Below are 16,643 nucleotides of genomic sequence, written 5' to 3'. Positions count from 1 at the left end.
AATAACTATGTAACTATGAAAATAATGTGGTCGGCAACAACGGTGGGAGTACTGTCCCATTTGAATTAATAAGTCTGTTCTAGTCTATAAGCTGCATTGAAGGGAACTTGAACTGAGAAGAGTATGGAGGCTGTCTTATTTCCTTTTCAACAATACTGTTTGCCTGGCAGCCCTGCTGATCTATTTGGCTGCAGTAGCGTCTGAACAACAGAAACAAGCATGCAGCTAATCTTGTCAGACTTGACAGAAATGGTAGAAACGCCTGAGCTGCTGCATGGTTGTTCAGGGTCTATGGCTAAACGTGTTAGAGGCAGAGGATGCCCAGGACAGCCAGTCAACTGGTATTAATTAAAAGGAAATAGGACAGCCTCCATATCCCTCTCACATCAGTTGTCCTTTAAGATGCAATCCACAGCATGCTGGGACTGGACGTTGTACAAATAAAGCCTAATGCTGGGTACACACTATGCCATTTCCAGAGCGATCGTCAAGAATCGATTATTTCCCCCATGTCCGATCTGTTCCTGTTCGATAATGGGATCGAATTTCTAAAGAAATCACAGGATCCCCGTGATCGATCGGGGGCAGTTTGGACATGTACACACAATGCAACATCCGGTCAGATTACCCGTCAATTGGATGGGAAATTGCATCATGTGTACCCCCAGCATAACTGAAGATAATCTTCCCTTCTAATGAGGTGAAAGTACTTCTACGTGCTAATAGTCCTCTTACGGCCACCAATGGTCTAGCTCAGGGGTAGGGAACCTATGGCTCGGGAGCCAGATGTGGGTCTTTTGATGGCTACATCCGGCTCACAGACAAATCCGTAGGGGATGCTTAACTAAATTACACTGCTCAAGCAGCACAGGTTAGTGGGGCAGTGCAAATAACATTTTCAAAGTAGTGCACGCTGCTACTGTAGCATGCACTACTAACTTACTCGAACTACCCCAAAACTAACGGCTGCTCCAATTGTCCCGCTCTGGACATTGTCAGGTCCAATGACTTTGTAGGACAAAATCCCCGCACATTGATTGGCCCAATAGGCCGCCGGTCACTTGACAGGCAGCCTATTGGGGCAAAGTGCGGGGATCTCATCCTACAAAGTGAATCAAACCACAAGTCAGCTAGCCAATTGTACAAGCTGTTAGTCGGTATTTCTCCTAGCTGGCTCTTGGGGAAATTGCTGATGTTGCTGAAACCCAAGAGAAGCTGAAGACGTGTCTGACACTTCCGCTGCCCGGCGGATCAACTGTATACACATCACCATGGCAACAGAACCGTGAGCCCTACTGCCCCAGTTGTAATATATGTGGCTTTTATGGCTCTCTCAGACACAAAGGTTACTGACCCCTGGTCAAGCTAATGGATGCATGATGCAGTTTTTAATTGAGGTTCTCAGCTTGAAGCTGTGTAGTCATTTACCGATCTATGTATGACAATAAAATATTGCAAGTTATTCAAGAATAGTGACCAAAATCTCCACCCCTTTATAAATACGGCAATTCCAGTCTGATAAAGATACTATGTAACCATTGTGTTGTGGCATAACACAACCAAACTCTTCTGCCCATATAGTTACCCTAACTGCCTTTGTACTGAAGTAATGTCCTCCCAAAATAATGCGCTAAGGATTTGAAAAAGCTCCTGCTAATACAATGCTATGTTTTTTTTTTTAATTAAATCACATCCCTCTAGTGGGATCACACTCATAGCATTACATTAGCAAGAGCTTTTCAAATCACAAAGCACTCAGAAAAGTGCTCCTAGTGGGTTCCGGGCCTGAGTCAGGTAACATCGGTCTATCAGCATCACGTAGCTAGACTGTGGGCTGGAGTATAGGGGCGGAGGCACATAGTGCTTTTTGATCTGTCAGTGCAGAGTTTGGGCTATTATAAACAAACACACTCCCACTACCTACAATTTGTAAGATTGTACAATCAAGGTTGTATGGGCAATGGGCACCCTCAGTTTCACAGGAAACGTGATATTTCACAACAAAGTTCCAGCAGACAGAAGCTGCTCTAGAGAAATCTTGTAGCGATACATGATCAGGTGATGAGTAAGCAAACTGGGGCAAAGGGGATGTAAAGGGCAATCTGGTGGATATTTTAGATCAAAATACAGATTGGCCAAAAGCATGGCGTTATTTTCACACAGCTGTGAATGGGGTTTGTTCCACCACATTTCATTAGGCTTAAGGACCCTATAGTTTGTCCCTGAGCAAGCCGGCATCTAAATGAGATTCACTCAAAATTAGCCATCTTACGGCCCTTTTCCACGAGCAGTTGATAGGTAGTGAAAAGCCTGTCAAAGTACCACAACTGATTGCTGCTGCCTGGCAAATGCTCACTGCTGCCTGGCAACTGCTTGCCGAGCACACAGTTCAACTGCCTTGGAAATGAGCCCTCAGAAGGATAGAGCAACTACTGAGTGTTACGCTAAGTACACGTTGCGTTTTTGTAGTCTATGTGTTCGATTGATAATTTCCGTCATGGACGAAATTACTCGATTGTTTTACCGCTCAATTTCTCATAGAAGTGAATGGAAATTGATAAGATAAGAGAATAGAGTGTGAAATCGAACGAAAAAAAAAAACGCATCGTGTGTACCCAGCATTAAGGACACCTTCTACTCCGTGAACTGGAAAAATCCCCCCAACGTGTACTGGGCTCTTTGACAACTCCTAAAAATAGTTTTGACTGTCTTTTTGTTAGAACTACTCCTGACTATATCAAAATGAGATCCTAAATTCTGGATTGTATGCAAAGGTCATGTAGCTTGGAATAGGGCCAATCAAATTCAGCCGGAAGTGATTTTAACTGGCCCAGTTACAAGCAGCATACTATTTGCATACAAGCCAGATTTATCTCTGACTCAATCATCCAACCTTAGGGTTGCTCCAGCCAAATTTTCCTCCACAGTATGAAATCCAAATTTTTTTTACTAGAGGAAATGGGCAGAAAGGAAAACAAAAAAAGTTATTCACCTGGCACCTCATTTGCTCTTAAATAGGGCGTTAACTACATCCCTAGTGTGACATGGCTCCATCCTATTACCATGGAGAATTCTCCACACCTCAATCTTATTTCATGGAATAGGTCATACACATGAGGAAGCGGTAAATTGCTACAACGTTGGTTCCAAAAAATAGCTAAGGGCTCATTTCCACTAGGAGCGGCGCGATGCGGCTTACATAGCCGCATCGCACCGCAGGTGTCCTGAAACACATGTACGGCAATGGAGGAGTTTCCACTGCGTGCATGTTGTGCGGAGCAATCCGAGAATCTGCAGCATGCTGCAGACACTCGCACTGCCACATCCGCCCGCAGTCGCTTCCCATCTCCTCCAATACACTTCGGGAGATGGGGAAGTGATGCGGCCGGCGGCGGAAGTGATGCGCATCACTTTGTAGTGGAAAACGGCCCTAAGGGCCTGTTTCCACTACACGCAGATTGGATGCAGAAAAACTGACTCCGATGAAAGCCTATGGGCCCATTTCCACTAAACGCGATTCCACTGAACAGATCTTCCATTCATTGGAGTCAGTTTTTCTGCATCCATTCTGCATTCAATTTGCATCCAATCTGCGTGCAGTGAAAACAGACCCTTAGGCCACATACACACATCAGACCATAGTCTTTGGAAAATGAAAGATCACAGACCAATCTTACCACCCTTCCTGTAGTATAAGAGCCATACTCTACACAGTCTTTTCTATGGAGCTGAACTCCCCATCAGAAAAAAATCTTTGCAAGATGCTGAACACACAGATCCTGTACAGACACAAAAGATCAGTATCTGCAAAAGATCTGTTCCTGCCAGAAATCCATTCCTGCAAATTGCAATGATAGTCTATGAGATCTGCAGATCATCATACACACATGATTTAACTGACATTTATCTGCAGATCCGCAGATCTGAAAATCCATCCTGGTGGATCTGATCTGCAGATGAATGCCAGTTAAATCATGTGTGTATGATGATCTGCAGATCTCATAGACTATCAATGCAATTTGCAGGAATGGATTTCTGACAGGAACAGATCTTTTGCAGATACTGATATTTTGTGTCTGTACAGCATCTGTGTGTGCAGCATCTTGCAAAGATTTCTGTCTGATGTGGAGTTCAGCTCCATAGAAAAGACTGTGTAGAGTATGGCTCTTATACTACATGAAGGGTGGTAAGATTGGTCTGTGATCTTTCATTTTCAAAAGACTATAGTCTGATGTGTGTATGTGGCCTTAGGGTTAGAGCTAAACTACAGTGTTCTCCCCAGGCTCTTTTAGCCGGGTGCTACACCCGGCTAGTTTTGGTGACCACCCGGCTGTCATCGGCTCACCTCCTCCTGCATTCTCAGCTCACCCGGCTACTTTTTCATGCCACCCGGCTACTATTTCATGCCACCCGGCTGGAAAAAAATTCTGAGGAGAACACTGAACTAACAGTTCTACGTACAGTGGAAGGTACTGGTTGCTTGGCAGTTAGAAAAAGCAGTTACTTCCCACAATGCAATGAGGTTCACAGATGCAAACTGCCAGCACCTTGGTCAAGCATGTAGCAGATCCGGTGTTTGGCATTGTCAGATCTGACAAGATCAGCTGCATGCTCGTTTCTGATGTGATTCAGACACTACTGCAGCCAAACAGATCAGCAGGGCTGCCAAGCAACTAACATTGTTTAAAAAGGGGGAAGTGGATGGGCATCCTCCATATTCTCACTTTAGTTGTCTTTAAACAATACCAGTTGCCTGGCTGTCCTACTGATCCCTGCCGCATACTTTTACCCATAGATCCTAAACAAGCATGCAGCAGATCATGCGTTTTTAACAAGCTGCATGCTTGTTTCTGGTGCAATTCAGACACTACTAGAGCCAAAACAGATCAGCAGGGCTGCCAGTCAAAGGAGAAACATGGCAGCCTCCATATCGCTGACTTCAGTTATCCTTTAAAATCTGGAACCTAAGAGAGCAGATTTATCAAAACCAAAAGAGAAATAATTGAGCAAAAAGCAGATGCTGGTTTGAAAATGTTGCTTTAACTTTCTTTGCACAGCGTCTGGTGAATTTACTCATCTTTCTGGCATAATAAGTTGCCCATTTCCAACTCAGTGTTCTGGTCTATGCAGTCCCTGCCTGAGAGCAAGCTTGTGTTGCTCCCATCAGCCGTACATAGCTAGCAAGTAAAACTATGGGCATAAGCAAGTGTCAGTTCATCCTTGATTGTCAAATAGCGAGGGAAGCCTCTATACCAGACGTGGGCAAACTTGGCCCTCCAGCTGTTGAGGAACTACAAGTCGATCAATGTATTGCAGGAGTCTGACAGCCAAAGTCATGACTCAAAGGCAAATGCATTCTGGGATTTGTAGTTCCTTAACAGCTGGAGGGCCAGGTTTGCCCACCAGTGTGACCTACCTAGGGGACCAGGATGTTCCTATAGGTTAGATAAGACTCCATGTGTTGTTATAAGCCATAACACAACTCAGATGGCGGGACCAGCAGCGGATACGCTGTAACCCATGTCACCATCCTCTGATGTCACACTGGCCCTCCGTCCTGCGTACCCTTCTGAGCGGACTCTGAAATGAGCATCCATGTTCAGACATCATGCTTGTGTGAGGGGAATGATAACCAGCTGCATGAGTCACCGCAACAGTCACAACACTGCACTGTCTCTTCAGTGGCACCCGATGCAAAGGATTATATAAAACTCATCAGCTACAAGATGGCAGGCAGGGAACATAAATAACGCAACTACAGGCAGCAGATGACACACTAATTTGCAGTTCACAAGTGTACGATAGCATCGCTGGGATACATAGCTGAAATGCATACAGAATAATAAAATAAATCACTGTTTAAAACTAAGCGTCGCAAAAAGGCCTGCAGTCCCACAATCAGGAGCGTTCAACGTCTGCCACCAAAATGACAGGTGACAGCAAACCCTGGTCTGTCCAAAGCAGGCCCAGAATGCATTGGTGCAGTGCTCAAACCCAGATTAACCCTTATAGTGCAGAAGGACAGGTGAGATCTCATCCCACCCCTAAAGCCAGCAAGAGATGGAGTTCAGGTCTTCCAGGTAACCAGAATATTGAGCATTTCTGCATGCACCGCTCTGTGCTTCCCTGCCACCCCCAGTAAACTAGAGTGTCACAATGTTTACACCGTGCAACTCATCCAGCACTCGAGGGGTGCCAGAAATGTACAGGGCAAGCCAAATGCCCATGCCAATACACTTACATAATGCTCTAAAGCAAACCCAGCAATGCACAGCGCTTCTAAAATGCCCCCCAAAGGCTACTGCAATATTTAGAAAAACCCATATAGAGCCATAGGCAAACATAACGACCCAGGGGTCCATTTCCTAGAAAAACACATCAACATACACAGTGCATCTGGCCCAGAGCTTGTAATGCCCAGTGCACCCAATTTCCAAAGTACGGCACCATTTTATGCAGTGCGCCCCAACCAGTGCTCGGAATATACAGTGCACCCCAACCAGTGCTCGTAATATACAGTGCACCCCAACCAGTGCTCGTAATATACAGTGCACCCCAACCAGTGCTCATACAGTGCACCCCATCCAGTGATTATACAGTGCACCCCATCCAGTGATTATACAGTGCACCCCATCCAGTGCTTGTAATATACAGTGCACCTCATCCAGTGTTTGTAAAATGCAGTGCACCCCATCCAGTGATTCTAATATGCAGTGCACTCCATCCAGTGATTCTAATATGCAGTGCGCTCCATCCAGTGATTCTAATATGCAGTGCACCCCCTCCAGTGATTCTAATATGCAGTGCACCCCCTCCAGAGATTCTAATATGCAGTGCACCCCCTCCAGAGATTCTAATATGCAGTGCACCCCCTCCAGTGATTCTAATATGCAGTGCACCCCATCCAGTGCTTGTAAAATGCAGCGCACCCCCTCCAGTGATTCTAATATGCAGCGCACCCCCTCCAGTGATTCTAATATGCAGCGCACCCCCTCCAGTGATTCTAATATGCAGCGCACCCCCTCCAGTGATTCTAATATGCAGCGCACCCCCTCCAGTGAGTCTAATATGCAGCGCACCCCCTCCAGTGAGTCTAATATGCAGCGCACCCCCTCCAGTGAGTCTAATATGCAGCGCACCCCCTCCAGTGATTCTAATATGCAGCGCACCCCCTCAGCGATTCTAATACGCAGTGCACCCTATATAGTGCTTGTGATATACAATGCACCTCATTCAGTGCTCCTAATGTACAATGCAACTCATCCAGTGCTTCTAATACGCGGGGCACCTCATCCAGTGCTTGTAATATACAGCACACCTCTTCCAGTGCTCGTAATATGCAGTGCACCTCTTCCAGTGCTCGTAATATGCAGTGCACCTCTTCCAGTGCTCATAATATGCAGTGCACCCCATCCAGTGCTCATAATATGCAGTGCACCCCATCCAGTGCTCATAATATGCAGTGCACCCCATCCAGTGCTCATAATATGCAGTGCACCTCTTCCAGTGCTCATAATATGCAGTGCACCTCTTCCCGTGCTCATAATATGCAGTGCACCTCTTCCAGTGCTCATAATATGCAGTGCACCTCTTCCAGTGCTCATAATATGCAGTGCACCTCTTCCAGTGCTCATAATATGCAGTGCACCTCTTCCAGTGCTCATAATATGCAGTGCACCTCTTCCAGTGCTCATAATATGCAGTGCACCCCTTCCAGTGCTCATAATATGCAGTGCACCCCATCCAGTGCTCATAATATGCAGTGCACCATATACAGTGCTCAATATACAATGTACCTCATCCAGCACTGGTAATATGCAGTACACCTCATCCAGTGCACGTAACATGTAGTACACCTCATTCAGTGCTGGTAATATTTAGGGAACTTCATCCAGTTCTTATAATATGCAGTGCACCTCAAGTCCATGTAATATGCAGTACAACTCCATAATGCATAAAAGCCTATGTAACTCAGAATTGCAATGTTTATACAGTACACCCCAAACTCAAATTCTAATACACCTTCGCAATTTCCCAGGAATGCAAAAAGTGTTTAATTCACTGCTGCTACCACATCTATAAATACAGGTGCCCCTAGTTACACAGAGACACAAAGCTTGGTAAACATTCAATTTTTATTGGCCAATTTTTCCACTTCCACACAGTATGAGAGGTTACCTGCACATTCTATTCATAAAATGTAAAGTCTGTTGGCTCTCATACCACATGTAGGTGGTGAAACTGGTCAGCGCTTGGCCAATCAAAATTAGATTTGTGTATGCAAGGTCGAATTTGTAAGTTGAATCACATACATGCAGGTTTACTTTCTGACAACTCTGGATTTGCACAGAGTATAAAGGTTTTTGGTTTTTACTGTGCCTTAAGGTGCCCATCAAGGATACAATCTCGATTGTACAATCTTACCAAATCTAGGTAGTACAAGAGTACATTGATTAAATGTAGCTTGGATGGATACTTCAGGTAGTCCTTCAAAGTACATAAAAGTGGTAAAGTTGTACAATCAAGATTGCCTCATTAATGGGAAACTTCAATATAGTTATAACAGTTGATAGAATACAGTAATAAAAATATGTAATAAATAAGTTTGCAGCTTGAGTGGTTTGTAAGTGAGGGGCCATCTGTACATTACCTTTACAGAGCACATATGCATAGCCCCTAGTAAATTAGTCAATTCTCCCACCACATCTACAAATCCAAAATATGTACAGTTCCCATTCAATGTAGGACGAATATCTAGATCCCATACAAAGATCTCACATATACAACACCTGCAGCTATAGACTAATGCTGTACCCTCCATGCACAACTTCAACTATTGTTTGCATCTCAGAGGAACTATATACAATGCTGCACAATTAGGATAAAAATCTGCACTTCTGACCATGAGCTTAAAGGACAACTGAAGTGAGAGGTATATGGAGGCTGCCATATTTATTTCCATCTAAGCAAAGCCAGTTACCAGGCCCTAATGCTGATCCTCTGCCTCTAATACTATTAGCCATAGCCCCCGAACAAGCATGCAGCAGATCAGGTGTTTCAGACTTAAAAGTCAGATCTGACAAGACTAGCTGCATGCTTGTTTCTGGTGTTATTCAGACACTACTGCAGAGAAATAGACCAGCAGGGCTGCCAGGCAACTGGTATTGATTAAAAGGAAATAAATATGGCAGCCTCAGTATACCTCTTACTCCAGTTCCCCTTTAAGATTTAAATATTTGCTTCCCAGAGTAGTATTTTGACCCTGTAACCATTAGGGATAATGTATGTGCACCCCAGAGTAATGTTATAACCAATCGCAGACCTTTCGATTATTTGCAGCATGTCCGATCTGAAAATCAAAAGATTTTTTGAGTGATTTTTCTGACCAATTTTCGTAGAAACGAACGGAAATTGGTCAAAAAATTGCAAAAAAAAAAAATCTATTCTCAGATTGGACATGCTGGAAATCGATCGGGCTGAAAAATTGTATGGTGCGGATCCAGCACACCATGCACCTCCAGATTCCACACCCCCAGTGCACATCTAAGACTAATGCCTGGTACACACCATGCAATTTCCCAGATTTCAGGTCAAATTCAACTGGTCCAATCTGATTTCCGATCGCTTTTCTGATCAATTTTGTACAGAAGTGATCGGAAACTATCTGAAAACTGATCCTTAATCAGATCTGCTGTGTCTGAAAATATCGATTGGATACCAAATCTGAGGGGAAATTGCATGGGGTGTACTCTCCTGAGTGGTCCTGCAACCCCTGATGTAGGTCTAGGACTAATACCTGCAGCCTACAGAGTATTGCACACCTAGGACTAATACATGCCCCCCATAAATGAACCAATGCCCTCAGTGCACATCTTTGACTGATACCTACACATCCCATATTGTAATCCTGCAACCCCTGATGCATGTCTAGGAGTCTAGGCACCTTACAGAGTGATGCACACCCAGGACTAGTAAATGCGCCCCATAAATGAACCTATACCACCCTCAGTGCACATCAAGGACTAGTAACTGCCCCCCATGTCAGCCATGGCATAGTGATGTGAAGGATGCTCCTTACCTTGTTGGAGGCCATTTCACTGACAGAGTGCCTGGTCTGTAGAGTCTCCAGCTGGTCCAAGCACCAGTCCAGCTCCTCCAGGGTCTCGCTGGCCAGCTTTTGATAGGCCTCCTCTGCGAAGAGATATGGGAAAGGATACTGAGTTTTCAAGCGTTTTACTGGGGTAACATCAAAGTCCAGAGGGTCCATTGTGCCATACACTGCCATGCTCGCATGACCAGTGTCCATACATGAGGGATCCTTCATACTGTTACCAATCACACCCGGGGAAGAAACCAGTGCAAGCGCCCTGCAGAGAGTGTCGCGACTGCGAGGGGGCCCAGCCTGCTGCTAACAATCCCATCAGCCAGGGAAGGCTTCTCTCCCCTACAAGTGATCAGAGCTTAGAGAGAGGCAGTCCGCAGTGCACCGGATCAGCTGCTGGCAGCGGACACTGCCCCCTCCTCTGCGCTGTCCTGCAGCCCCTCCATAGCTTCACACGGCCCGGGGTAGAAGGGAAGCCAGGGAATCCTGCGAGTCTTCAGGGATGGATGCAGGGAAGATGCCGCCGCCTCCTCCTCCTCTCCAGCATCCAGCTGAACGGCTGCCGCTCGCTTTGAACCAAAACCAAAAGCTGCACTGACTATGGAGGGATGGAGAGAAATCCCGGCATGGAGCGGCAGACAGCTGGATGCTCGGCTCGCACACTGCGGAGAGCTGCGCTCAGCTGCTGCTTCTGCCTATAGTCGTGCCTGCTGCAGCTCTTACGTCTAGCCTGATAGGCACACGCTGACACGCGCGCGCACACACACAGATACACACTGACAGCAACACACTCACACACAGATACACACCGACAGCCACACACTCACACACAGATACACACTGACAGCCACACACTCACACACAGATACACACTGACAGCCACACACAGAGCTACACACACTGACAGCCACACAGACCGATACACACTGACAGCTACACAGAGCTACATAGGCAGATACACTGACAGAGACACACACACAGCACAACACAGATACAAACACTGACAGCCACACACACAGCTACACAGAGATACACACACAGCACAACACAGATACAAACACTGACAGCCACACACACAGCTACACAGAGATACACACTGACAGCCACACACACACACACACACACACACACACACACACACACACACACACACACACACACACACACTGACAGCCACACACACAGAGATACACACACTGAGCCACACACAGAGATACACACACTGACAGCCACACACACACACACACACTGACAGCCACACACACACTGACAGCCACACACAGAGATACACACACTGACAGCCACACACACTGACAGCCACACACACACACAGAGATACACACACTGACAGCCACACACACACAGAGATACACACACTGACAGCCACACACACACAGAGATACACACACTGACAGCCACACACACACAGAGATACACACACTGACAGCCACACACACACAGAGATACACACACTGACAGCCACACACACACAGAGATACACACACTGACAGCCACACACACACAGAGATACACACACTGACAGCCACACACACACACACACACACACTGACAGCCACACACACTGAAAGCCACACACACTGACAGCCACACACACACACACACACACACACACACTGACAGCCACACACACACACACTGACAGCCACACACACAGAGATATACACACTGACACTGACACACACACACACACACACACACACACACACACAGCGCTACACAGATACACACACTGACAGCCACACACACTGACAGAGATACACACACTGACAGCCACACACACTGACAGAGATACACACACTGACAGCCACACACGCAGAGATACACACACTGACAGCCACACACGCAGAGATGCACACACTGACAGCCACACACACACACACACACACACACACACACACACACACACACACACACACACACACTGAGCCACACACACACTGACACACACACACACTGACACACACACTGACAGCCACACACACAGAGATATACACACTGACAGACACACACACACAGCGCTACACAGATACACACACTGACAGCCACACACACAGAGATACACACACTGACAGCCACACACACACAGAGATACACACACTGACAGCCACACACACAGAGATACACACACTGACAGCCACACACACAGAGATACACACTGACACACACTGACAGCCCCACACACAGATTTACACACTGACAGACACACACACACACACTGCTACACAGAGATACACACACTGACAGCCACACACACACAGAGATACACACATTGACAGTCACACACACACAGAGATACACACACAGAGATACACACACTGACAGTCACACACACACAGAGATACACACACAGAGATACACACACTGACAGTCACACACACACTGACAGACACACACACACACACACACACACACACACACTGCTACAGAGATACACACACTGACAGCCATACACACACAGCGCTACACAGATGCACACACTGAGCCACACACACAGAGATACACACACTGACAGCCACACACACAGAGATACACCCTCGTACAGCCACACACAGAGAGATACACACACTGACAGCCACACACACAGAGATACACACACTGACAGCCACACACACAGAGATACACACACTGACAGCCACACACACAGAGATACACACACTGACAGCCACACACACAGAGATACACACACTGACAGCCACACACACAGATACACACACTGACAGCCACACACACAGAGATACACACAGATATATACACACTGACAGCCACACACACAGAGATACACACTGACAGCCACACACACAGAGATACACACAGAGATATACACACTGACAGCCACACACACACACACACACACACACACACACACACACAGACAGCCACACACACACAGACAGCCACACACACACACACACAGACAGCCACACACACACAGACAGCCACACACACACACACACAGACAGCCACACACACACACACACAGACAGCCACACACACACACACAGACAGCCACACACACACACTGACAGCCACACACACACTGACAGCCACACACACACACACACACACACACAGATATACACCGACAGCCACACACACACACACACACACACACACACACACACACACACACACACACACACACACACACACAGAGATATACACCGACAGCCACACACAGATATACACACCGACAGCCACACACACAGAGATATACACACTGACAGCCACAAACAAATATACACTGACAGATACACACACTAAGCCAAACAGACAGCCAGATGCACACAGATACACACACTGACAGCCACAAAGCTACACAGACAGATACACACAGACAGAACTACACAGATACACACCGACAGCCACACAAAGCTACACAGACAGATACACACAGACAGAACTACACAGATACACACAGACAGCCACACAGAGCTACACAGACAGATGCACACAGACAGAACTACACAGATACACACCGACAGCCACACAGAGCTACACAGACAGATGCACACAGACAGAACTACACAGATACACACAGACAGCCACACAAAGCTACACAGACAGATACACACAGACAGAACTACACAGATACACACCGACAGCCACACAAAGCTACACAGACAGATACACACAGACAGAACTACACAGATACACACAGACAGCCACACAGAGCTACACAGACAGATACACACAGACAGAACTACACAGATACACACAGACAGCCACACAAAGCTACACAGACAGATACACACAGACAGAACTACACAGATACACACCGACAGCCACACAAAGCTACACAGACAGATACACACAGACAGAACTACACAGATACACACCGACAGCCACACAAAGCTACACAGACAGATACACACAGACAGAACTACACAGATACACACAGACAGCCACACAGAGCTACACAGACAGATGCACACAGACAGAACTACACAGATACACACAGACAGCCACACAAAGCTACACAGACAGATACACACAGACAGAACTACACAGATACACACCGACAGCCACACAGAGCTACACAGACAGATACACACAGACAGAACTACACAGATACACACCGACAGCCACACAGAGCTACACAGACAGATGCACACAGACAGAACTACACAGATACACACCGACAGCCACACAGAGCTACACAGACAGATGCACACAGACAGAACTACACAGATACACACCGACAGCCACACAGAGCTACACAGACAGATGCACACAGACAGAACTACACAGATACACACAGACAGCCACACAGAGCTACACAGACAGATGCACACAGACAGAACTACACAGATACACACCGACAGCCACACAGAGCTACACAGACAGATGCACACAGACAGAACTACACAGATACACACCGACAGCCACACAGAGCTACACAGACAGATGCACACAGACAGAACTACACAGATACACACCGACAGCCACACAAAGCTACACAGACAGATGCACACAGACAGAACTACACAGATACACACCGACAGCCACACAGAGCTACACAGACAGATGCACACAGACAGAACTACACAGATACACACAGACAGCCACACAGAGCTACACAGACAGATGCACACAGACAGAACTACACAGATACACACAGACAGCCACACAGAGCTACACAGACAGATGCACACAGACAGAACTACACAGATACACACAGACAGCCACACAAAGCTACACAGACAGATGCACACAGACAGAACTACACAGATACACACAGACAGCCACACAGAGCTACACAGACAGATGCACACAGACAGAACTACACAGATACACACCGACAGCCACACAGAGCTACACAGACAGATGCACACAGACAGAACTACACAGATACACACAGACAGCCACACAGAGCTACACAGACAGATGCACACAGACAGAACTACACAGATACACACCGACAGCCACACAGAGCTACACAGACAGATGCACACAGACAGAACTACACAGATACACACAGACAGCCACACAGAGCTACACAGACAGATGCACACAGACAGAACTACACAGATACACACCGACAGCCACACAGAGCTACACAGACAGATGCACACAGACAGAACTACACAGATACACACAGACAGCCACACAGAGCTACACAGACAGATGCACACAGACAGAACTACACAGATACACACCGACAGCCACACAAAGCTACACAGACAGATGCACACAGACAGAACTACACAGATACACACAGACAGCCACACAGAGCTACACAGACAGATGCACACAGACAGAACTACACAGATACACACCGACAGCCACACAAAGCTACACAGACAGATGCACACAGACAGAACTACACAGATACACACCGACAGCCACACAGAGCTACACAGACAGATACACACAGACAGAACTACACAGATACACACAGACAGCCACACAGAGCTACACAGACAGATACACACAGACAGAACTACACAGATACACACCGACAGCCACACAGAGCTACACAGACAGATGCACACAGACAGAACTACACAGATACACACCGACAGCCACACAGAGCTACACAGACAGATGCACACAGACAGAACTACACAGATACACACCGACAGCCACACAGAGCTACACAGACAGATGCACACAGACAGAACTACACAGATACACACAGACAGCCACACAGAGCTACACAGACAGATACACACAGACAGAACTACACAGATACACACCGACAGCCACACAGAGCTACACAGACAGATACACACAGACAGAACTACACAGATACACACAGACAGCCACACAGAGCTACACAGACAGATGCACACAGACAGAACTACACAGATACACACAGACAGCCACACAAAGCTACACAGACAGATACACACAGACAGAACTACACAGATACACACCGACAGCCACACAGAGCTACACAGACAGATACACACAGACAGAACTACACAGATACACACAGACAGCCACACAAAGCTACACAGACAGATGCACACAGACAGAACTACACAGATACACACCGACAGCCACACAGAGCTACACAGACAGATACACACAGACAGAACTACACAGATACACACAGACAGCCACACAGAGCTACACAGACAGATGCACACAGACAGAACTACACAGATACACACCGACAGCCACACAAAGCTACACAGACAGATGCACACAGACAGAACTACACAGATACACACCGACAGCCACACAGAGCTACACAGACAGATGCACACAGACAGAACTACACAGATACACACAGACAGCCACACAGAGCTACACAGACAGATGCACACAGACAGAACTACACAGATACACACAGACAGCCACACAGAGCTACACAGACAGATGCACACAGACAGAACTACACAGATACACACAGACAGCCACACAAAGCTACACAGACAGATGCACACAGACAGAACTACACAGATACACACAGACAGCCACACAGAGCTACACAGACAGATGCACACAGACAGAACTACACAGATACACACCGACAGCCACACAGAGCTACACAGACAGATGCACACAGACAGAA

The 16,643-nt window shown here is 46.8% G+C and overlaps 1 protein-coding gene across 6 annotated transcripts in view; it reads right to left on the bottom strand.

Annotated features, from left to right (window-relative positions):
- Positions 1-16,643, bottom strand: part of PDE4D (phosphodiesterase 4D) — a 1,320,537-nt gene that overhangs the window by 97,849 nt on the left and 1,206,045 nt on the right. For all 6 annotated transcript variants that reach the window (XM_068251213.1, XM_068251214.1, XM_068251219.1 and 3 more), the window contains one exon: positions 10,079-10,191. In XM_068251213.1, coding sequence (XP_068107314.1) covers positions 10,079-10,191 — 113 coding nt within the window. The remainder of the gene's footprint in view (positions 1-10,078; positions 10,192-16,643) is intronic.

The sequence above is a fragment of the Hyperolius riggenbachi genome, chromosome 1, assembly GCF_040937935.1.
Source record: "Hyperolius riggenbachi isolate aHypRig1 chromosome 1, aHypRig1.pri, whole genome shotgun sequence".
NCBI classification, from domain to species: Eukaryota; Metazoa; Chordata; class Amphibia; order Anura; family Hyperoliidae; genus Hyperolius; species Hyperolius riggenbachi.
Note: the sequence above shows the minus strand (reverse complement) of the source record. Positions and strands in the feature narration are given on the sequence as shown.